Raw genomic sequence first — 24,348 nt, forward strand, 5'->3', positions numbered from 1 at the left:
ACTGCCCTCACTTTTCAAAGAAAACAAATTAATGCACAGAAAGCACCAGGTATATCCACCAGCTAATGGTTAAATCATGATAGTACCTTGCACTTATTCCTTGGTGCTGAATTATTGTATTTATCCATGAGTTGGCATTCATTACTTGTATTTGTTCATTGCTCAAACACTGTAACATGAATCTCCTTGAACGGGTTATAATCACATTTTAGATAGATAGATTCTATTCGTAAGTATCCAAGGTGTACTTGCTTTCAGTGCTTAGGAACTGAACATACTACTTACTTCACTATGGGATACCTGAAAAATAATGTTTGCAATATGCCGTGACCAGTCCAAATTGAGCCCTTATTCCTCCATATAATCTGAGTTTATAGCATCTGAGTGAAGATCCATTGTTTAGGTGGCTAATTCTACAATCCACATGTTTTGAACATTTTGACTTGCCTCCCTTTTGATGTATTGTAAAACTGAGCACATTTATCAGCACTTTGCATTCTAGAAGCACAGCTTCTGTTATTAAAATACACCTTTGACGAGTCCCTGAGCCATTATGGGCCTAAAGCTATATTGCATGCATGGGAAAGATAAACAGATTCAAATTAAAAGGAAAAATAAATGGATTTTTAAATAAATTATTAGAGAAAGAATTTTTCCTTCTTTAAATTTGAAGAAAATATTTATGTCAGGACATCTGAAAATTAAGTGCTTTGTTTATTGTAGAATCTTCTAATAGAAAAATTGTCTCAGTGCTAATAAACATTGGTGCTTAACAAAATTAATTGGGATGGAAATGCAAAAGCTTTATATTTTATAAATATTATATTTCATAGCCAGAGAAAGCTCTTGACTTGGTGATATTTTATATAGTGAAATGGCTACAGATTAACAAACAAAGTTGAATTCCTGAAAAACTGGTAAAAATTGGGGACTTCCCTGGCCATCCAGTGGTTAAGACTTGGCCTTCCAGTGCAGGGGGTGCGGGTTGGATCCCTGGTCCGGGAGCTAAGATCCCACATGCCTCTCGGCCAAAAAACCAAAACATAAAACAAAAGCAATATTGTAACAAATTCAATAAAGACTTTAAAAATGGTCCACATCAACCCATGATGCTCACACCATCCGCTACCCTGATCCCCTCATCAAGGTGAATGACACCATTCAAACTGATTTGGAGACTGACAAAATTACTGATTTCTTCAAATTTGACACTGGTAACCTGTGCATTGTGGCTGGAGGTGCTAACCTGGGAAGAATTGGTGTGATCACTAACTGGGAGAGACATCCTGGTTCTTTTGATGTAGTTCATGTGAAAGATGCCAACAGCAATAGCTTTGCCACCCGGCTCTCCAACATTTTTGTTATTGGCAAAGGCAACAAACCATGGATCTCTCTTCCTCGTGGAAAGGGTATCCGCCTTACCATTGCTGAGGAGAGAGACAAGAGACTGGCAGCCAAACAGAGCAGTGGATAAAATGATCTCTAAGTGACGTGATTGGGAAAGTCTTTGTATTTATAGATAATACTACATAATTAATAGCCTCTTTAGTGTTAAAAAAAAATGGTCCACATCAAAAAAAAATCTTTTAAAAAAACGGGTAAAAATTGGTTGCTTAATTTATGGGTTTATTGCCTGACAACTGGCTTTTATTCCCTTCCTTCCTGTTTTTCTTTTTTTCTTTCTTTCGCTGGCACCATGTATTATATTTAGTATATACCTATATATAGCATATATATATTATTGTGGTAAATAAAGACTGGCTTTCTATACATTCTTTTATTTTTACCATTTAAAATAATCATAGCAGTTGGGTTGTTTATCTGGTTTATAGATTATTAGGCTCTTTCTAATCTTACCCCCCAAACCCCATCATTTTTATTATTAACTTAGGGTATTAGACTGGGTGGAAATAGAAGGTGAAGTTTATACCAGTTGTGTTCATTACATTTTACAAATTTTATTGGCTTGGCAAAAAGGGTTGGAATTTTTAAGTGGTGAATTATATTTTACACCAGGTCTAGGCAACATCCCAATCAATTTCATTGAAATAAATACATTATTAAATATCACGTTTCCAGACCAGTGAAAAATTGATTACTTACTGTTGCAAAGAATGTAATAAATTAGGAAGAAAAATTGTTCTAAAATAAAATAGGAGAAAAGGATACTTAATGATTAAACCTTCATTGTCAGTCAGGTCCTCTCTCTAGATGTGTGTGTACCTATATGCAGTTTATTTGGAAATTCAAGTAAGTTTATGATGGCAGAGGTGATTGGGATGAAGATAGTTTAACAGTGTATGCTATCTGCCAGAATCCAAGCAGAATTAAAAGATAGTAAAGACTCAACTATAGTTTGACTCTTTCTTTTCCTTCCCCTTCCTGCCTTCATCCCCCATCAACCTGGGAAAGGTGTACTGTAAATAGCTGGGGAAACCCCTGCAGTTGAGTGCCTTTTTCCTTTCAGACAGCATGACTTCTTTGAATAGGAACTGGGAGTGGCATTGCAGAGGCTATGTCTTAGATCAGTAAAGTACTTTTAGTACTCTGGGATGCAGAAATAGCTTTGTTATTATAGAACCTTCTCCTTTACTGGTATTTTAGAAATCCAATTTTACTTTTACTGTTTGGGCACTGAAATGTTGTATTCCTTCTGATTTGGATCTTAATTGTAAATGGTAGAAGCCAGAAAGCTAAGAAGTCCCTTAAAAGTAGAAATTATATTCTTTTGGTGAGACTTGGGAGAATTTATTGCTGGAATTCTTCAGAGAATTATCAGGAACTTGATACTGTTTGAGGAATCATGGTAAAAGGAAAGGAAAAGATCTCAAATACTTAGAGCTGGCCTAAGATCACATAAAGCTAGATTTCACTTTAACCTTAGTACTATACGTTTTTCCATTTTTCTGATAGCGTCTTAAGCAAGTAGATAATTAAGATATTTGTACTGAACTTTGCATGTCTTCAAAGCTTTGTCATATATATTGGCTTCTAGTAAGAACCCTATGGAGGTAGGAGCAGCAGATGAAAAAGTGGCCTTAGAAAAATTAGGCGACTTACCCTAGGCACAGCTAGTAAACAGCAGATTCAAAATTAGAATGTGGAGTTTTTTTTGTTTGTTTTTTCATAATCTCTCATTCCTGCCTTTCATTTTAATGTCAGATCCCTAAGGTTTGACTCAAAGTCATCCACTATGACTTGAACCATTTCTATACCTTAAATTAACGAACACGAAATTTTCCCTTGTAGAATGAAAACATATCTGTTAAAAAACTTTATTTTGTATAACCAGATTTTCCTTACTTGACCTACAAGAACCAATAAACCTGCCCTGTATTTGAAAGATAATTTAGTGTAATCTACATGTTTTGCTAGGAACAAAACTGTCTCTAGGAAGAGTCCAGGGTAGTGATGGAGGATATTATCCCAAACATAGCTATTTTCTGACAAAGAAATGGGATTGCTAGGGATAACAGATAAAAAAAATTTGGTTCAGTTTGCAATTATTTTTAAAAATAAATTTATTTATTTATTTGTTTTTATTTTTGGCTGTGTTGGGGTCTTTGTTGCTGCACGTGGGCTTTCTCTAGTTGCGGGAGCAGGAGCTACTCTTCGTTGGGGTGCGTGGGCTTCTCATTGCGGTGGCTTCTCTTGTGGAGCACGGGCTCCAGGCGTGCAGGCTTCAGTAGTTGTGGCGTGTGGGCTCATTAGTTGTGGTTCGTGGGCTCTCTAGAGTGCAGGTTCAGTAGTTGTGGCACACGGGCTTAGTTGCTGCATGGCACGTGGGATCTTTCCGGACCAGGGTTTGAACCCATGTCCCCTGCCTTGGCAGGTGGATTCTTAACAACTGTGCCACCAGGGAAGCCCTGCAATTATTTTAAATAGCATCTTCAATGTATAAGACACTGTGCTATGTATTATAGAAGATACCAAAGTGACTCTGTGACACCAAGGAATTTACAATCTGTTAGGAGAGGTGGGCCCACAGGTAACTCTGTTGACAGGTCGCAAGAAGTGCTAGTTGTAAGTAAAAGGAGACAGAGACCCAAAGGGCACAAGTTAAGACTGCAGAGGAATAATAAGATGAAAATAGGAAAGACAGATCTAGAAAACGTAGTAGAGTGCTGTAAACAATGTTTACAGGAAACCCTATGAGGAAGGCACCAGGGAATGGAGGGAAAATGAACAAGAATCCCCTGTTCTCTTTGATGGACAATGCAGGTACTCTCAAACTGTCTCTATATGTCTTGTCTTTGGGTTCTACGTAAGTTGTCATTTGTTCATTCATTTGCTCTTATTTTTTCTTTCCTCTTGTTACATAATCTTGGTGATTCATAAACATTAATCAATGTTCCTTGTCAAAAAGATCTGCTTTGAGTATACATTTAACAAAGAGAAAACAAGACAGAATTTTGGTTTAGCAGTTAGATTTCTAGCCTTAAAAAAAGTGTATTGATCACTAATTTTTTTTGATCTTTTATCAAACAAAAGTAAACATTGTTATATACTACAGTATGATCAGTCCTTCCATGTATACCAGTGTGTGACAATAAACTATATATGAGAGAAAGACAGTGAGTGTCAGTTTGGCCTCTTTGTTTTAGCTCTTCAACTCCAGCATTTCTTAGAATAGTTTGAGGCTCTGATGGTTAATCAGTGATATGAGAGTCACGTCACCACATTCCAGGAGTATTAAAATGTCCTAGAGTGGAGTTTTAGTCACAGGCCACTCTGCATCATATTATAGTATCAGTGACTGTAAACCCTGACTTTATTCTTGCCCAGAACTTTGGTCTTTAATACTTAAAGGTAAAAGTGGAGAGTTTTCATTACTATCATCACTTGTGCACCTGTGCATAAAGCCTACTTTTTGACATTAATATTGATTGATAAAGCAAGCTTTGATTTTAAATTACCTGCTCCAAGTAATAGTTTTAAGCAGTAGTTTCCATTTTCTCTTTTTTTTTCTAAACTACTCTTGGTCAAAGGTGAATATTTTGTAATCTTTTAAGAAGTATTCTAATCAAATCTACTGCAATAAGAAGAGGTAAAATCTCTCCACTTATTTTCAGATACATCATTTAGGGACACAGGGAAGTGAATTGAACTTCTACTCAAAGTTCTTGGAATTTGGGGACATTGTTTCCTTAAAAACATTTCCTAAGTAGCATATGATATAATTCCTTAGTATGGTTTCTGGATCTTTCTGTGTTAGCACAGGTTACTTGGAGCCACTGTAGGAAATGTCACTTTATAGAACTCTGTCAATGTGAGTTTCTGTTATTTGTACACCAAGGGTGGAGTATCACAGCTCACTGTTTACAAAAGCACCTAGCTGTCACCTGTGAGAATATTACAAGTGGAGCTGAACTATGATAAAGGTTAAAGTGTAATAATATAACCAGGAAATGAAGGCAGTACCAGAAAAGTTGTGGCAGAGTAAAATGAGTCTTTTACTTCTAGAAGTTACTAAAAATATCAGATCAGTTCTTTTCCCATTGGTATTTATTGTCCAGATCAGTACTTCTCAGAGCTTTTGTGCTCAGGACCTCTTTATACTGTTAAAAATTACTGAGAGGCTTGCCTGGTGGCGCAGTGGTTGAGAGTCCGCCTGCCGATGCAGGGGACATGTGTTCGTGCCCTGGTCCGGGAGGATCCCACATGCTGCGGAGCGGCTGGGCCCGTGAGCCATGGCCGCTGAGCCTGCGCGTCCGGAGCCTGTGCTTTGCAACGGGAGAGGCCACATCAGTGAGAGGCCCGCGTACCGAAAAAAAAAAAAAATTACTGAGGACCTTAGATAGCTTTTTTGTTGTTTTTTAAAAATTAATTATTTGTTTATTTTTGGCTGTGTAGGGTCTTCGTTGCTGCGCGCGGGCTTTCTCTAGTTGTGGTGAGCAGAGGCTAGTCTTCGTTGCGGTGCGCAGGCTTCTCATTGCGGTGGCTTCTCTTGTTGCAGAGCACGGGCTCTAGGTGGGCGGGATTCAGTAGTTGCGGCTCGCGGGCTGTAGAGTGCAGGCTCAGTAGTTGTAGTGCGTGGGCTTAGTTGCTCCGCAACATGTGGGATCTTCCCAGACCAGGGATCGAACCCGTCTCCCCTGCATTGGCAGGCGGATTCTTAACCACTGCGCCACAAGGGAAGCCCCGATAGCTTGGTTTATATTGGCTTTTATGGGTTATATCTAATGATATTTATTAGATATAATGATATTTATTGTATTAGATATGAAAACTGAGACATTTTAAAAATAATTATTTAATAAATAATATGAATGTAAGCAACATGCCCATTAAGTGTTAATAACTTTTTATGAAAAAATAACTTTTGAAACAAAAATATTAGTGAGACAAGTGGCATTGTTTTATGTTTCTATGAATTTCATTAGTGTCTGACTAGTAGAAGGAAAAGGAAACAGTACATTTCAAAAAGAGTATGAGTAAAATTTTTTTTTTTTTTTTTTATCGTACGCGGGCCTCTCACTGTTGTGGCTTCTCCCGTTGCGGAGCACAGGCTCCGGACGTGCAGGCTCAGCGGCCATGGCTCACGGGCCCAGCCGCTCCGCGGCACGTGGGATCTTCCCGGACTGGGGCACGAACCCGTGTCCCCTGCATTGGCAGGAGGACTCTCAACCACTGCGCCACCAGGGAAGCCCATGAGTGAATTTTAATAACCTTTTCCAGATAATTGCAGAAATTCATCTTTGATACCATACCAGATCTCAGAAGGGTAATTTCCTAAAGGTTTGTTATGGTATAGAATCTGAAACCACATCGGAGAACACTTTGTTATACTAAAATCCATTGGTCTGACTTGCAATTGAATGGATCTTTCACTCATGCATGCTTTGTAACATCATGCATTTGCTCATTTGGAAAATATTAGTTCATTGAATTATACAGATCTTCCAAATGTTGCTATGTTTTATTATACAATAGAAAATGTGTTACTACTACAAGAATGTCATTAGAAACTCTGTGGGTTTTTCATTTTTGTTATTTAGCTATGAATTTGTGGAGGTGACAAATACAGTGATTACTAGTACAATTTGGTGCTGCTGTCTTTGTTCATGCTAAGTTGCCAGCACTTTTAGTACCCATTGTAAAGAATGAGACTCAAAGAAGTTAAAGTGACTTTCAATGATTATGTGGCAAGGATATGTCAAAGTTGGGCTAGATCTAGGTCTCTTGCTTCCCAAATCAGTGCTATTTTCAAAATACATAATATTTTCTAGTATTTACAGTGGTCCTCAAAATCAAATTTTGTCTCTGATTTTTATCCTTAAATAGGTAGTGAACATTTTTTAGCTTTTAATTACTTTTTTTCCTTTTGTGTTTTTCATTATAAAAAAGTAAATAACATTTTTAAAAAGTGTATTACTGTCTCCTTTGTTAGTAAACATAGTTCATAGGAGTAACCTGTGCTTTTTTTTGAGCACAGTTTCCACTAAAATGATTAGTTGTGGTATATGCATGGTCAAGATTGATTATTTCTGGGAATTGTATTTTATGGAGCAATGAAAAGAAGGCAAAATCACCATTATTGTAACATCTCTGGAGTTCGCTTGGTAATGAACTCACAAAATATTCAAAATGTAGCTATTTTCAGGGGAAATTAGGTAAAATTATATTTAGGTGAATTTCAAGTTTTTCCTTACTACACATTTTGCAAGAAAAAAATACTCAGGGGTGATTAAATAATTTACAGCTGTTTTTAAAGATGTTTCAAGATACTGCACAAGTTTTATTACAACTTGGAATGTATATCTCTTATCATTAAAATAATGTCTAAACCATTTCATGCTTAAGATCAAGATTCTTTGGCTAGACGAACGTGATGTATTGAGGTGAAAAAAAGAGGCTGAAACTCAATTACTTTCAGGTCTTCTCTCACTGTACTCCCCATGAAGACATAAAGCCTAGGTTAAGAGATTTGAAATTGAAGGCGCACAAAGATCTCACTTCTGTGACAGAGAAACTGGAAGGTTGTAAACGTCTAAAAATGTATATAATTTACCTTTTCACAAACATTTCACGTTTATAAAAAGGAAACGTGTCATTTGCAAAATGTGTATGTGTGTGTATCTCCTTATAAGATAGGTATATTTATACTCAGAGCTACTAGCCTAATACAACCTGTTTTTCTGAGTGGATTTAAATTGGAAAAGAGCATAATTGCTTTCAGCAAAAAAATTCCTTCTCTTCTCAACCACATTGAAGGATATTGGAAGACCCCCCTATCTAGGCAGTAGTACTTTGATCTGGTCAAGAGTTCTCAAGTGGTAATATGCTTAAGAATTTCTTGAAGAGTTTGTTAACAGACAGATTATTGGAACCCATCCCCAAGATTCTGATTATGTAAATAATGGGTGGAGGCCAGAGATCTGCATTTTAATAAGCTATGCAGGTGTTTGAGCCAGTGATAAAAGTCACTGTTTTGAGGAATAGATGTGCTAGAAAATGTCGAATCTGGTATCTTTTAACTATACGTTCCAAAACAGGATATCCCATTTTTGAGCCTATTTTACATGTAAATTTTAACATTAACAGTTCTACAAATACAGTTTTATCCCCGAATTAGCAATTTGAATACTTAAGGATTAGTTTACCCCAGGAGTCCCTGTTATAAAACAACATACATAGCAATGAATTTCTTTGAAGCCTCAGAGGAACCTAACCAAAACAGACTTTCTTTAAAATTATTTAAAAAAAGAAATTGAGGCCAAAAAACACTGAAATTTTTCTTAGTCCATTTGTATTATTAGAATTTTGTGTGTATTCTAATGGCATAAAACGTTAATGTAATTTTTATTGCAAAGTAATTAAGTAAAGCTTTTTGGAAAGTCAAAACACAAAACATACCAAATTATTTAACAAAAAATTTTCATAAGTATTTTCATTTCGATTGTGAAGTTTTAAAAAAAATTCTGATTCATTTTTCCTAGTCAAGTCTCTTACATGCAGTAAAATGTACCCTTTGTAGTGTACAGTGTTAAAAAAACAAAATTCAACTGAGTGAATTTTAGAGATCTTATTGACTTTATCCAACTTAGCAGATGGAAAGGAGCTCTGAGGAACTGTAGAAAATGAAAGACTTTTGTAGGCAGAAGGGTGTGGGAACAAGAAAGTCACACTATACAAAAAAGCAGGTTGGTTACTGCAAGGTCACTTTCCTTTAGGGGGTGGCAAGGGCCTATCAGGCAGAGTACTTAGCTTGTGCTGATTAGATGAGTCCTGATTGGTTTAAAATTCCATTTCTGGGAAAGCCAAAACTGAAATTGTCTCAATTTGGTGATTTGGGGCTTAGCTTAAGTGACTCTATTTTGGGGCCTGTTTTTTTTTTTTTTTTTTTTTTTTTTTTTGCGTTACTCGGACCCCTCACTGCTGTGGCCTCTCCCGTTGCGGAGCACAGGCTCCGGACGCGCAGGCTCAGCGGCCATGGCTCACGGGCCCAGCCGCTCTGCGGCATGTAGGATCGTCCCGGATCGGGGCACGAACCCACGTCCGCTGCATCGGCAGGCGGACTCTCAACCACTGCACCACCAGGGAAGCCCTGTTGTTTTGTTTTTAACAACAGTTTTATAAGTTTTGACAAATGAATACAGTTGTGAGACAAACACCACAATTAAGATATAGGACAGTTCTATTACCCACAGACATTCCTTTATGCCACTTGGTACTTCCTCCTACCTCACTCCCAGTCCCAGGCAAACACTGATCTGTTTTCTTTCCCTATACTTTTACCTTATTGCAGAATGTCATATTTATGGAGTCACACACTATATGGTCTTTTGAGGCTGACTTCTTTAACTTAACATAGTGGATTTGAGATTCATCTGCACTGTTGTGTGCATCAGTGGTTAGGCTGTTTTATTGCTGAGTAGTATTCAATCAGGATGTATCACTGACTGTTCATCCATTCACCAGTTGATACACATTTAGGTTTGCTAGTTTTTGGTGATTGTGAACTATGCTGCCATAAACATTTCATGTACAGAGTTTTGTGTGAATGTATGGTGAAGATCTGTTTAATTTATCAGGATTTATTGATGATGGTTTTGTTGTAGTTAAGAAGTCTTTGCCTAGGGTTACAAATATTTTTTCCTTTGTTTTCCTCTAGAAGTTACGTAATTCTTGGTTTTATATTGGGTTTATGATCCATTTCCTGTTAATTTTATGGATATCCAACTGTTCCATGGTTATTTGTTGAAAAGTCTGTACTTTCTCCATTGAATTCCCTTTGTGTACTGTGTTGAAAATCAGTTGATTTATGTGTAAGAGTCTATTCTGTCCCGTTGATGTATGTATGTATCTTTCACCAATACCACACTGCCTTCCTTGATTACTACAGCTTTAAGATAAGTCTTGAAATCCAGTCTTAAGAAAGTCTTCCAACCTTGTTTTTCTTTTTCAAAATTGTTTTGGCTAATATATTTACTTTGCTTTTTCTTATAACTTTTAGAATCAGCTTGTCAATTTTATTTTTATTTTTTTAATTAATTAATTTTTTTATACAGCAGGTTCTTATTAGTTATCCATTTTATACATATTAGTGTATATATGTCAATCCCAATCTCCCAATTCATCCCACCACCACCCCCCTGCCACTATCCCCCCTTGGTGTCCATACGTTTGTTCTCTACATCTGTGTCTCAATTTCTGCCCTGCAAACCAGTTCATCTGTAGCATGTTTCTAGGTTCCACATATATGCGTTAATATATGATATTTGTTTTTCTCTTTCTGACTTACTTCACTCTGTATGACAGTCTCTAGATCCATCCACGTCTCTACAAATGACCCAATTTTGTTCCTTTTTATGGCTGAGTAATATTCCATTGTATATATGTACCACATCTTCTTTATCCATTCATCTGTTGATGGGCATTTAGGTTGCTTCCATGTCCTGGCTATTGTAAAGAGTGCTGCGATGAACATTGGGGTGCATGTGTCTTTTTAAATTACGGTTTTCTCTGGGTATATGCCCAGTAGTGGGATTGCTGGGTCATATGGTAATTCTATTTTTATTTTTTTAAGGAACCTCCATACTGTTCTCCATAGTGGCTATATTAATTTACATTCCCACCAACAGTGCAAGAGGGTTCCCTTTTCTCCACACCGTCTCCAGCATTTGTTGTTTGTAGATTTTCTGATGATGCCCATTCTGACTGGTGTGAGGTGATACCTCATTGTAGTTTTGATTTGCATTTCTCTAATGATTAATGATGTTGAGCATTCTTTCATGTGTTTGTTGGCATTCTGTATATCTTCTTTGGAGAAATGTCTATTTAGGTCTTCTGCCCATTTTTGGATTGGGTTGTTTGTTTTTTTAATATTGAGCTGTATGAGCTGTTTATATATTTTGGAGATTAATCCTTTGTCCATTGATTCATTTGCAAATATTGTCTCCCATTCTGAGGGTTGTCTTTTCGTCTTGTTTGTAGTTTCCTTTGCTTTGCAAAAACTTTTAAGTTTCATTAGGCCCCATTTGTTTATTTTTTGTTCTTTATTTCCATTACTCTAGGAGGTGGATGAAAAAAGATCTTGCTGTGATTTATGTCAAAGAGTGTTCTTTCCATGTTTTCCTGTAAGAGTTTTATAGTGTCTGGTCTTACATTTAGGTCTCTAATTCATTTTGAGTCTATTTTTGTGTATGGTGTTAGGGAGTGTTCTAATTTCATTCTTTTACATATAGCTGTCCAGTTTTCCCAGCACCACTTATTGAAGAGACTGTCTTTTCTCCATTGTATATCCTTGCCTCCTTTGTCATAGATTAGTTGACCATAGGTGCATGGGTTTATCTCTGGGCTTTCTATCCTGTTCCATTGATCTATTTCTGTTTTTGTGCCAGTACCATATTGTCTTGATTACTGTAGCTTTCTAGTATAGTCTGAAGTCAGGGAGTCTGATTCCTCCTGCTCCGTTTTTTTCCCTCAAGACTGCTTTGGCTGTTTGGGGTCTTTTGTGTCTCCATACAAATTTTAAGATTTTTTGTTCTAGTTCTGTAAAAAATGCCATTGGTAATTTGATAGGGATTGCACTGAATCTGTAGATGGCTTTGGGTAGTATAGTCATTTTCGCAATATTGATTCTTGCAATCCAACAGCATGGTATATCTCTCCATCTGTTTGTATCATCTTTAATTTCTTTCACCAGTGTCTTATAGTTTTCTGCATACAGGTCTTTTGTCTCCTTAGGTAGACTTATTCCTAGGTATTTTATTCTTTTTGTTGCAGTGGTAAATGGGAGTGTTTCCTTAATTTCTCTTTCAGATTTTTCATCAGTAGTGTATAGGAATGCGAGAGATTTCTGTGCATTAATTTTGTGTCCTGTGACTTTACCGAATTCATTGATTAGCTCTAGTAGTTTTCTGGTAGCATCTTTAGGATTCTCTATGTACAGTATCATGTCACCTGCAAACAGTGACAGATTTACTTCTTCTTTTCCAGTTTGGATTCCTTTTATTTCTTTTTCTTCCCTGATTGCTGTGGCTAAAAGTTCCAAAACTATGTTGAATAACAGTGGTGAGAATGGGTAACCTTGTCTTGTTCCTGATGTTAAAGGAAATGGTTTCAGTTTTTCACCATTGAGGACGATGTTGGCTGTGGGTCTGTCATATATGGCCTATATTATGTTGAGGTAAGTTCCCTCTATGGCTACTTTCTGAAGGGTTGTTATCATAAATTGGTGTTAAATTTTGTCAAAAGCTTTGTCTGCATCTATTCAGATGATCCTATGGTTTTTCTTCTGCAATTTGTTAATATGGTGTATCACATTGATTGACTTGCGTATACTGAAGAATCCTTGCATCCCTGGGATAAATCCCACTTGATCATGGTGTATGATCTTTTTAATGTGTGGTTGAATTCTGTTTACTAGTATTTTGTTGAGGATCTTTGCATCTATATTCATGAGTGATATTGGTCTGTAATTTTCTTTTTTTGTAGTATCTTTTTCTGGTTTTGGTATGAGGGTGATGTTGGGCTCATACAATGAGTTTTGGAGTGTTCCTTCCTCTGCAATATTTTGGAAGAGTTTGAGAAGGGTGGGCGTTGCTCTTCTCTAAATGGTTGATAGAATTCACCTGTGAAGCCATCTGGTCCTGGGCTTTTGTTTGTTGGAAGATTTTTAATCACAGTTTCAATTTCATTACTTGTGATTGGACTGTTCATATTTTCTGTTTCTTCCTGGTTCAGTCTTGGAAGGTTATACCTTTCTAAGAATTTGTCCATTTCTTCCAGGTTGTCCATTTTATTGGCATAGAGTTGCTTTTAGTAGTCTCTTAGGGTGCTTTGTATTTCTGCGGTGTCTGTTGTAACTTCTCCTTTTTCATTTCTAATTTTATTGATTTGAGTCCTCTCCCTCTTTTTCTTGATGAGTCTGGCTAATGGTTTATCAGTTTTGTTTATCTTCTCAAAGAACGAGCTTTTAGTTTTATTGATCTTTGCTGTTGTTTTCTTTGTTTCTGTTTCATGTATTTCTGCTCTGATCTTTATGATTTCTTTCCTCTACTAACTTTGGGTTTTGTTTGTTCTTCTTTCTCTAGTTCCTTTAGGTGTAAGGTTAGATTGTTTATTTGAGATGTTTGTTGTTTCTTGAGGAAGGATTGAATTGCTCTAAACTTCCCTCTTAGTACTGCTTTTGTTGCATCCCATAGGTTTTGGATCGTTGTGTTTTCATTGTCATTTGTCTCTAAGTATTTTTTGATGCCTTCTTTGATTTCTTCAGTGATCTCTTGGTTATTTAGTAACGTATTGTTTAGCCTCTATGTGTTTGTTCTTTTTACGTTTTTTCCCCTGTAACTGATTTCTAATCTCATAGCATTGTGGTCAGAAAAGATGCTTGATATGATTTCAATTTTCTTAAATTTACAGAGGCTTGATTTGCGACCCAAGATGTGATCTATCCTGGAGAATGTTCTGTGCGCACTTGAGAAGAAAGTGTAATCTGCTGTTTTTGTATGGAATGTCCTATAAATATCAATTAAATCTATCTTGTCTACTGTGTCATTTAAAGCTTGTGTTTCCTTATTAATTTTCTGTTTGGATGATCTGTTCATTGGTGTAAGTGAGGTGTTAAAGTCCCCCACCATTATTATGTCACTGTCAATTTCCTCTTTTATAGCGGTTAGCAGTTGCCTTATGTATTGAGGAGCTCCTATGTTGGGTGCATGTATATTTATACTTGTTACGTTTCTTCTTAGATTGATCCCTTGATCATTACGCAGTGTCCTTCCTTGTCTCTTGTAACATTCTTTATTTTAAAGTCTATTTCATCTGATATGAGTATTGCTGCTCCAGCTTTCTTTTGATTTCCATTTGCATGAATATCTTTTTCCATCCCCTCACTTTCAGTCTGTATGTGTCCCTAGTTCAGAAGTGGGTTTCTTGTAGACAGCATATATATGGGTCTAGTTTTTGTATCCATTCAGCGAGCCTGTGTCTTTTGGTTGGAGCATTTAATCCATTCACGTTTAAGGTAATTACTGATATGTATGTTCCTATTACCATTTTCTTAATTGTTTTAGGTTTGTTTTTGTAGGTCTTTTTCTTCTCTCGTGTTTCCCACTTAGAGAAGTTCCTTTAGCATTTGTTGTAGAGCTGGTTTGGTGGTGCTGAATTCTTTTAGCATTTGCTTGTGTGTAAAGCTTTTGATTTCTCCGTTGAGTCTGAATGAGATCCTTGCTGGGTAGAGTAATCTTGGTTTTAGTTTCTTCCCTTTCATCACTTTAAATATGTCATACCACTCCCTTCTGGCTTGTAGCATTTCTGCTGAAAAATCAGCTATTAACCTTATGGGAGTTCCCTTGTATGTTATTTGTCATTTTCCCCTTGCTGCTTTCAATAATTTTTCTTTGTCTTTAATTTTTGCCAATTTGATTACTATGTGTCTTGGTGTGTTTCTTCTTGGGTTTATCCTGCCTGGGACTCTCTGTGCTTCCTGGACTTGGGTGGCTATTTCATTTCCCATGTTAGGGAAGTTTTCGAGTATAATCTCTTCAAATATTTTCTCGGGTCCTTTCTCTCTCCTCTCCTTCTGGGACCCCTATTATGCGAATGTTTTTGCGTTTAATGTTGTCCCAGAGGTCTCTTAGTCTGTCTTCATTTCTTTTCATTCTTTTTTCTTTAGTCTGTTCTGCAACAGTGAATTCCACCATTCTGTCTTCCAGGTCACTTATCCGTTCTTCTGCCTATTGATTCCTTCTAGTGTATTTTTCATTTCAGTTATTGTATTGTTCATCTCTGTTTGTTCTTTAATCCTTCTAGGTGTTTGTTAAACATTTCTTACATCTTCTCGATCTTTGCCTCCATTCTTTTTCCTAGGTCCTTGATCATCTTCACTATCATTATTCTGAATTCCTTTTCTGGAAGGTTGCCTATCTCCACTTCATTTAGTTGTTTTTCTGGGGTTTTATCTTGTTTCTTCATCTGGTACATAGCCCTCTGCCTTTTCATCTTGTCTATCTTTCTGTGAATGTGGTTTTTGTTCCACAGGCTGCAGGATTGTAGTTCTTCTCACTCCCGGTGCACAGTGCGTGCCACATGGCATCGATGTCGGTGTAGAGGTTCTTCTCGGAGGGCTTGCCCGAGCTGATGCCATAGCCCGAGTAGTCGTAGAAGAAGATGTTGCAGTTGATGCGCGAGCCGAGGCCAATGTAGAAGCTGCACATCTGGCCCAGGTCCACAGCGTTGCCATGGAGAAGAGCAGCGTTTAGTGGCTGGAGGGTGCACAGTGCACGAACATGCAGCCGAGCCCCAATTTTATTTCTACCAGTTTTTTTGTATATTCTGTGATATTTTCTACATAGACAATGATTTTTTTTTTTTTTTTTGGCGGTATGCTGGCGTCTTACTGTTGTGGCCTCTCCCGTTGTGGAGCACAGGCTCCGGACGCGCAGGCTCAGTGGCCATGGCTCGTGGGCCCAGCCGCTCCGCGGTATGTGGGATCCTCCTGGACCGGGGCATGAACCCGTGTTCCCTGCATCGGCAGGCGGACTCTCAACCAGTGCGCCACCAGGGAAGCCCAACAATGAATTTTTTAAAAAATGAAGACATGGGAATTCCCTGGCGGTCCAGTGGTTAGGACTTGGCACTTTCATTGCCATGGTCACAGAACTAAGATCCTGCAAGCCGTGCGGTGGGGGAAAAAAATAAAAAGATAAAAAATGAAGACAGTTTTATTTCTTGCTTCCCAGTCTGTATGACTTTTATTTCTAGTTTGCCTTTATTGTAATGCCTAGGGCCTCCAGTATGTTTTTGAAAAGGAGTGATGAGGGCAGATATTCTTACCGTGTTCCTGATCTTATGGGGGACATACACAGTCTTTTATCATTAAGTATGATATTAGCTGTAGATTCTTTTTAGATGCATTTTACTGGGTTGAGGAAGTTTCTTTCAATTCATAGTTTGCTGAGAGCTTATTTCATGAATAGATGTTAAATTTTGTCAAATAACTATTTCTGCATCTAGATGATCATATGGTTTTTCTTCCTTAGAACATTGATTTGATAGTTACATTTATTGATTTTAATATTGAATCAGCCTTTCATGTCCCTAGATAAACCCCACTTGATCATGATATGTAACCTTTTACATATTGCTAGATTTGATTTGCTAACATTTTGTTACATTTTCTTGCATGTGTTCATTACCAATACTCATTTGTAATTTTGTCTTTTTTTTTTATCTTGATGTTAGGGCCTCATCAAATGAGCTGGGAACTGTTTCTTTCTATTTTATTTTCTGGAAAGATTTGTGTAAAATTAGTATTATCTCTTAAATGTTTGGTAGAATTCACCAATTCTAAAGCCATTTGGGCCTGGAGTTTTACTTGTTTGGAGAGTTTTTAACCATGACTAAATTTTTCTTTAATGGGTAGAGGAGTTTTTAGATTATCTGTTTCATCTTAAGCACATTTTTATACTGTGTCTTTCCAGAAATTTGTCCATTTCAATGAAGTGGTTGGATTTATAGGCATAGAGTTTTTAGTGTATTTTTCTTATTATTCTTTAATATCTGTTGCATCTCTAGTATTGTTCCCTCTTTCCTTCCTGAAATTGATTATTTGTGGTCTCTCTTTTTTTATCTTGATCAGTCTGGCTATATGTTTATGAATTATATTAATCTTTGCAAAGAGCCTGCTTTGGATTTTATTCGTTTTCTCTTTTTCTGTTTTTCAATTTCATCGATTTCTGTTTACATTGATATTGCTTCCTCCCTTTTGTTTACTTTGAGTTTAATTTACTCTTCTTTTTCTTCTTTCTTAAGATGGATGTTTAGATAGTTCTTTTTGCTTAATATAAGCATTTAATTATATAAATTTCCCAAGAACATCTTTAGCTCCATTCCATAAATTTTGGTGCTGTGTTTTCATTATCATTCAATCGAAGTATTCTAATGGCCTTTGTGACTTCCTCTTTAACCTGTAGGTTATTTAGAATTGTTTTGTTTAATTTTTGTATATTTGGGCATTTTCCAGATGTTTTTCTGTTACTGATTTCTGGTTAATTTCACTGTGGTAAGAGAACATACTTTATATAAATTTTAGGCTTTTGTTTTTAATTTGTTAAGGTTGGTTTTATAGCTCAGAATATGGTTTATATTCGATTCTGTTCCATGTGTGCTTGAAGAGAATATATTGCTCTTGTTGGGTGGAGTGTTCTGTAAATGTCAGTTTGATTGATAGGTTTCTGTCAATCAGGTCTTCTATATCTTTACTGATTTTTGTCTGCTTGTTGCTTCACTTACAGAGAGAGAAGTGTTGAAGTCCCCAGTTGTAATGTGGATTGGTCTATTTCTCTTTTTAGTTCAATGCTTTTGCATCATTTATTTCAACACACTGTTTTTTGGTGCATAAATATTTAGGATTATTTCATGCTTTTGGAAAATTGATTCCTTCATTGTCATATAATATCCTTTCTTAAACCTGACAGTTTTCTTTGCTTTGAAGTCTATTTTAATAATAATGTAGCTTTCTTCTGATTAGTGTTTGCATTTGGTTTTTTTTCCTGCCCTTCTCCTTTTAACTCTCTACAGGCATATCTCAGAGATACTGTGGGTTTGATTCCAGGGCACCTCAGTAAAGCAAACACTGCAGTAAAGTGAGTCACATGAATTTTTTGGTTTCCCAGTGCATGTAGAACCTATGCTTACACTATATTGTAGTCTATTAAGTATGGAATAGCATTATGTTTTAAAAAATCAATGTATATACCTTATTTTAAAAATATTGCTAGAAAATGCGAACCATCATCTGAGCCTTCAGCAAGTCGTAATCTTTTTGCGATAGTAACATCAAAGATTACTCATCACATATAACTGCAACAAATATAATTTAAAAAATTGAAATATTGCAAGAATATCCAAAATGTGACACAGAGGCACAAAGTGAGCAAATGTTGTTGGAAAAAATGACAACAATAGACTTGCTCAACACAGGGTTGCCACAAACCTTCAATTTGTTTAAAAAAGAAAAAAAAAGCAATATCTGTAAAGTACAATAAAATGAGGTATGCCTGTTTATGTTTAAAGTGGATTTCTTGTATCTTTCACTCCATGTCTTTCTTATTTCTAATATATTTCTATTTGGCTTTTTAAAAATATCTTTATTAAGATTCACATACTATACTGTTCATCCATTTGAAGTGTACAGTTTAGCAGCTTTTTGTGTTATATATCACAGAGTTTTGCAAACATAGCAAATTTTGAACATTTTCATCATCTCAGAAAGAAACCTCATACCCATTAGGAGTCAATTTCCATTTCTCCCCCAAACATTCCCCATCCCTTGCTTTCTCTTTCTATAGGTTTACCTATTTTTGACATTTCATATAAACAGAATCATATAATATGTAGTCTTCTATGACTGCCTTCTTTCACTTAGCATATTTTTTTCAAGCACGTTGTAACATTTATCAGTGCTTAATTCTTTTTTATTAATAAGTAATACTCCATTGTATGGATATATATTCTTATTTACCCATTCATCAATTGATGGACATTTGGATTATTCCTACTTTTTTGGCTGTTTCAAATAATGCTGCTGTGAACATTGATGTACAAGTTTTTGTGTGCATTTGTGTTTTCAATTCTGTTGGGTATGTATCTAGAAGTAGAGTTTCTGGGTTAGGTGATACTTCTATATTTATAACCTTTTGAGGAACTGCCAAATTGTTTTCAAAAGTGACCGTACCTTTTTACTTCCCACCAGCAATATGAGGATTCCAGTTTCTCCACATCCTTACCAACACTTGTTATTGCCCTTCTTTTTGATACTAGTCATTCTAGTCAGTATATGATGGTTCCTTATTGTGGTTTTGATTTGCATTTCCCTGATGACTAAAGATGTTGAGAATCTTTTCATGTGCTTATTGGCCATTTGTATATCTTTTTTGGGAAAATGTTGATTCAGATTCTTTTTTTATTTGTAATTGTGTTATTTGTCTTTTTATTATTGAGTTATAGGAGTTTTTAGTATATTCTAGATGCCAGTTCCTTATCAGATATGATTTCCAATTATTTTCTCCCATTCAGCAGGGTTTTGTTTTCATTTTCTTGATAATGTCCTTTGATGCACAAAAATTTTTAATTTTTTGAAAATTGAGATATAATTGACATATAACATTATGTTAGTTTCAAGTATACAACATAATAATTTTATATTTGTATACATTGCAAAATGATCACCACAATAAGTCTAGTTAACATGTGTCACCATACATAGTCACAAAATTTTTTTCTTGTGATGAGAACTTTTAAGATTTACTTTCTGGAGAAAATATTTGCAAATGAAGCAACTGACAAAGGATTAATCTCCAAAATTTATAAGCAGCTCATGCAGCTCAATAACAAAAAAACAAACAGCCCAATCCAAAAATGGGCAGAAGACCTAAATAGACATTTCTCCACAGAAGATATACAGACTGCCAACAAACACATGAAAGGATGCTCAACATCTTTACTCATTAGAGAAATGCAAATCAAAACTACAATGAGATATCATCTCACACCAGTCAGAATGGCCATCATCAAAAAATCTAGAAACAATAAATGCTGGAGAGGGTGTGGAAAAAAGGGAACACTCTTGCACTGCTGGTGGGAATGTGAATTGGTACAGCCACTATGGAGAACGGTATGGAGGTTCCTTAAGAAACTACAAATAGAACTACCATATGACCCAGCAATCCCACTACTGGGCATATACCCTGAGAAAACCATAATTCAAAAAGAGACATGTACCAAAATGTTCATAGCAGCCCTATTTACAATAGCCCAGAGATGGAAACAACCTAAGTGTCCATCATCGGATGAATGGGTAAAGAAGATGTGGCACATATATACAATGGAATATTACTCAGCCATAAAAAGAAATGAAATTGAGCTATTTGTAATGAGGTGGATGGACCTAGAGTCTGTCATACAGAGTGAAGTAAGTCAGAAAGAGAAAGACAAATACTGTATGCTGACACATATATATGGAATTTAAGAAAAAAAATGTCATGAAGAACATAGGGGTAAGACAGGAATAAAGACACAGACCTACTAGAGAATGGACTTGAGGATATGGGGAGGGGGAAGGGTAAGCTGTGACAAAGTGAAAGAGCGGCATGGACATATATACACTACCAAACGTAAGGTAGATAGCTAGTGGGAAGCAGCCGCATAGCACAGGGAGATCAGCTCGGTGCTTTGTGACCGCCTGGAGGGGTGGGATAGGGAGGGTGGGAGGGAGACCCAAAAGGGAGGGGATATGGGAACATATATATATGTATAACTGATTAAATTTGTTATAAAGCAAAAAAAAAAAAAAAGATTTACTTTCTTAGCAACTTTCAAATATGCAATACAGAATTATTAACCATAGTTACCATGATGTACATTACATCCTGATGACTTATTTATTTTATTACTCAAAGTTTGTACCTTTTGACCCCCTTCACCCATTTTGCCCACCCCCTACCCCTTGCCTTTGACAACCACCAATCTGTTCTCTGTATCCATGAGCTAGGTATTTTATTTATTTATTTATTCATTCATTCATTCATTCAAGATTTTACATATAAGTGAGATTATATGGAATTTGCCTTTTTCTGTCTGACTTATTTCCCTTAGCATAATGCCCTCAGGGTCCATCCATGTTGTCACAAATGGCAAGATTCCCTTCTTTTTTAAAGACTGAATAATATTCCATTGTGTGTGTGTGTGTGTGTGTGTGTGTGTGTACATATATATTACATTTTCTTTATTCATCCATCAATGGACACTTGGGTTGTTTCCATTTCTTTTCCGTTGCTAATAATGCTGCAGTGAACATGGGGATGCATATATCTTTTCAAGTTAGTGTTTTTGTTTTCTTTGGAATAATACCCAGAAGTAGAATTGCTGGATCAAATGGTAGTTCCGTTTTTAATTTTTTGATTAACCTCTATAATGTTTCCCATAGTGGCTGCACTGATTTACATTCCCACTAACAGTGCATAAACTTTCCTTTTTTCCCACATTCTTGCCAGCACTTGTTATTTCTTGTCTTTTTGATAATAGCCATTCTGACAGGTGTGAAGTGATATCTCATTGTGGTTTAGATTTGAATTTCCCTGATTGTTAGTGATGTTGAGCATTTTTTTTTTTTTTTTGTGGTACGCGGGTCTCTCACTGTTGTGGCCTCTCCCATTGCGGAGCACAGGCTCCGGATGCGCAGGCTCAGCAGCCATGGCTCACGGGCCTAGCCGCTCTGCGGCACGTGGGATCTTCCCGGACTGGGGCACGAACCTGTGTCCCCTGCAGCAGCAGGCGGACTCTCAACCACTGCGCCACCAGGGAAGCCTGAGCATCTTTTTATGTACCTGTTGGCCATCTGTATGTCTTCTTTGGAAAAATGTCTATTCAGATTCTTTGCCCTTTTTTTTTTTTTTTTTTTTTTTTTTTTTGCGGTAGGCGGGCCTCTCACTGTTGTGGCCTCTCCCCTTGCGGAGCACAGGCTCCGGAGCACAGGCTCAGTGGCCATGGCTCACGGGCCTAGCCGCTCTGCGGCATGTGGGATCTTCCCAGACCGGGGCACGAACCCGTGTCCCCTGCATCGGCAGGCGGACTCTCAACCACTGCGCCACCAGGGAAGCCCCTTTGCCCATTTTTTAATCAGATTTTTTTTTTTTTTTGCCTTTGGGGTATATGAGTCCTTTGTATATTTGAGTTATTAACCCCTTAACAGATACATGATTTGCAAATATTTTCTCTCATTCTGTAGGTTGCCTTTTCCTTTTGTTGGCATTTTCCTTTGCTGTGAAGAAGCTTTTTAGTATGTTATAGTCCCACTTGTTTTTTATTTTTTGACTTTATTTCCAAAGTGATTTCCAAAAAATTGCCAAGACTGATGTCAAGAGCTTACTGCCAGTTTTCTTCTAGGAGTTTTATGGTTTTAAGTCTTACATTCAAGTCTGTAACCCATTTTGAGTTAATTTTTTGTATGATAGAAGATAGTGGTCTAGTTTTTTTGTATGGTATAAGATAGTGGTCTAGTTCCATTCTTTTGCATGTGGCTGTCCAGTTTTTCCAATACCATTTATAGAAGAGACTGTTCTTTCCTTATTGTATATTCTTGGCTCCTTTTTATAAATTAATTGACCATATATGAATGGGTTTATTTCTGGGCTCTCTATTCTGTTCCATCAATCTATGTGTCTATTTTTATGCCAGTACCACACTGTTTTGATTACTGTGGCTTTGTAATATAGTTTGAAATCAGGAAGTGTGATGCCGCTACCTTTGTTCTTCTTTCTCAAGACTGCTTTGCTATTTGGGGCCTTTTGTGGTTCCATACAAATTTAGGATTGTTTGTTTTATTTCTGTGAAAAATGCCACTGAAATTTTGATAAGGACTGAATTGAATCTATAGATTGCTTTTGGTAGTACGGCCTTTTAAACAATATTATATGGGTACGTATGGAATATTCCAACCAAAAGCAACAAAATACCCACTCTTCTCAAGTGTCCATGGAGCATTCTCCAGGATATATTTTATGTTAACCCACAAAACAGTTCTGAGAGGGAAGTTCCTAGCAGTAAATACTTATGTCAAGAAACAAAAAAAATCTTAAACAACCTAACTTTGCTCCTAAAGGAACTAGAAAAATAGATGAACTCCAAAGTTAGTAGAAGGAAGGAAATAACAAAGATCAGATTGGAAATAATTGAAATAGGAACTGAAAAGACAACAGGCCAGATCAATGAATCTCAGAACTGGTTATTTGTAAAGATAAACAAAATTGTCAGACCTTTAGCTAGAATCACCAAGAAAAAAAAGAACTCAAATAAATCAAATCAGAAATGAAAGAGGAGACATTGCAACAGATACCACAGAAATACAAAGGATTTTAAGAGACTATGATGGACGATTATATGCCAACACATTTGCCAACCTATAAGAAATGGGTAAATTCCTAGAAACATACACCCTACAAAGACTGAATCATGAAGAAGTAAAAATCTGAAAGTTCAATTTCTAGTAAGGAGATTGAATTAGCAATCAAAAATCTCCCAACAAACAAAAGTCCAGGACCAGACAGCTTCACTGGTAAATTCTACCAAACATTCAAAGAAGAACTAATACCAGTCCTTCTCAAACTCTTCCAAAAGAAAAAAAAACAAAAAACTAATACTAATCCTTCTCAGACTCTTCAAGAGGAGGGAATGCTTCCAAACTCATTTTATGAGGCCAGCATTACTCTGCTACCAAACCAGACAGGGATACCACAAGAAAAGAAAATTACAGGCCATTATCCCTGATGAACATAGATGCAAAAATCCTCAACAAAATATTAGTAAACTGAATTCAACAATACATCAAAAGGACCATTCACCATGTTCAGGTGGGGTTTATTCAGGCATGCAAGAATGGTTCAATTTCCTCAAATCAATCAATATGATACGGCACATTAATAAAATGAAGGATAAAAATCATATGACCATCTCAATAGATGCAGAAAAAGCATTTCACACAATGATATGATAAAAACTCTCAACAAAGTGGGTATAGAGAGAAAGTGTCTCAACATAATCAAGGCCGTATATGATAAATCCACAGCTAACATGATACTCAGTGGTGAAAACTGAAAGCTTTCCCTCTAAGACCAGGAACAATACAAGGATGCCCACTGTTGCCACTTTTATTCAACATAGTGTTGGAAGTCCTAGCCAGAGCAATCAGATAAGGAAAAGAAATAAAAGGAATCCAAATTGAAAAGGAAGAAGTAAAACTGTTAATATTTGCAGATGACATTTTTTAAAAGCTTTAAGGAAGTAGATAAATGTCTACTATTATTCTGAGCTGTACACTGTTCTCTAGAAATGCTATGTAATTAA

At 36.5% G+C, this 24,348-nt stretch overlaps 1 protein-coding gene across 2 annotated transcripts in view; it reads left to right on the forward strand.

Annotated features, from left to right (window-relative positions):
* LOC307054752 (uncharacterized protein C9orf85) overlaps window positions 1-24,348 on the forward strand; it is a gene marked incomplete at both ends in the record, with an annotated part of 62,243 nt that overhangs the window by 36,998 nt on the left and 897 nt on the right. The window contains one exon of one of the 2 annotated variants that reach the window (XM_079706652.1): window positions 13,867-13,945. The exons of the other annotated variant lie outside the window; for it this stretch is intronic. Within the exon in view, the coding sequence (XP_079562778.1) occupies window position 13,867 (1 nt within the window). Of the gene's footprint in view, window positions 1-13,866; window positions 13,946-24,348 lie in introns of those variants that run through there. 2 annotated transcript variants of the gene reach the window in all.

This window comes from Hyperoodon ampullatus, assembly GCF_949752795.1.
Source record: "Hyperoodon ampullatus genome assembly, chromosome: 6".
Classification (NCBI taxonomy): domain Eukaryota; kingdom Metazoa; phylum Chordata; class Mammalia; order Artiodactyla; family Ziphiidae; genus Hyperoodon; species Hyperoodon ampullatus.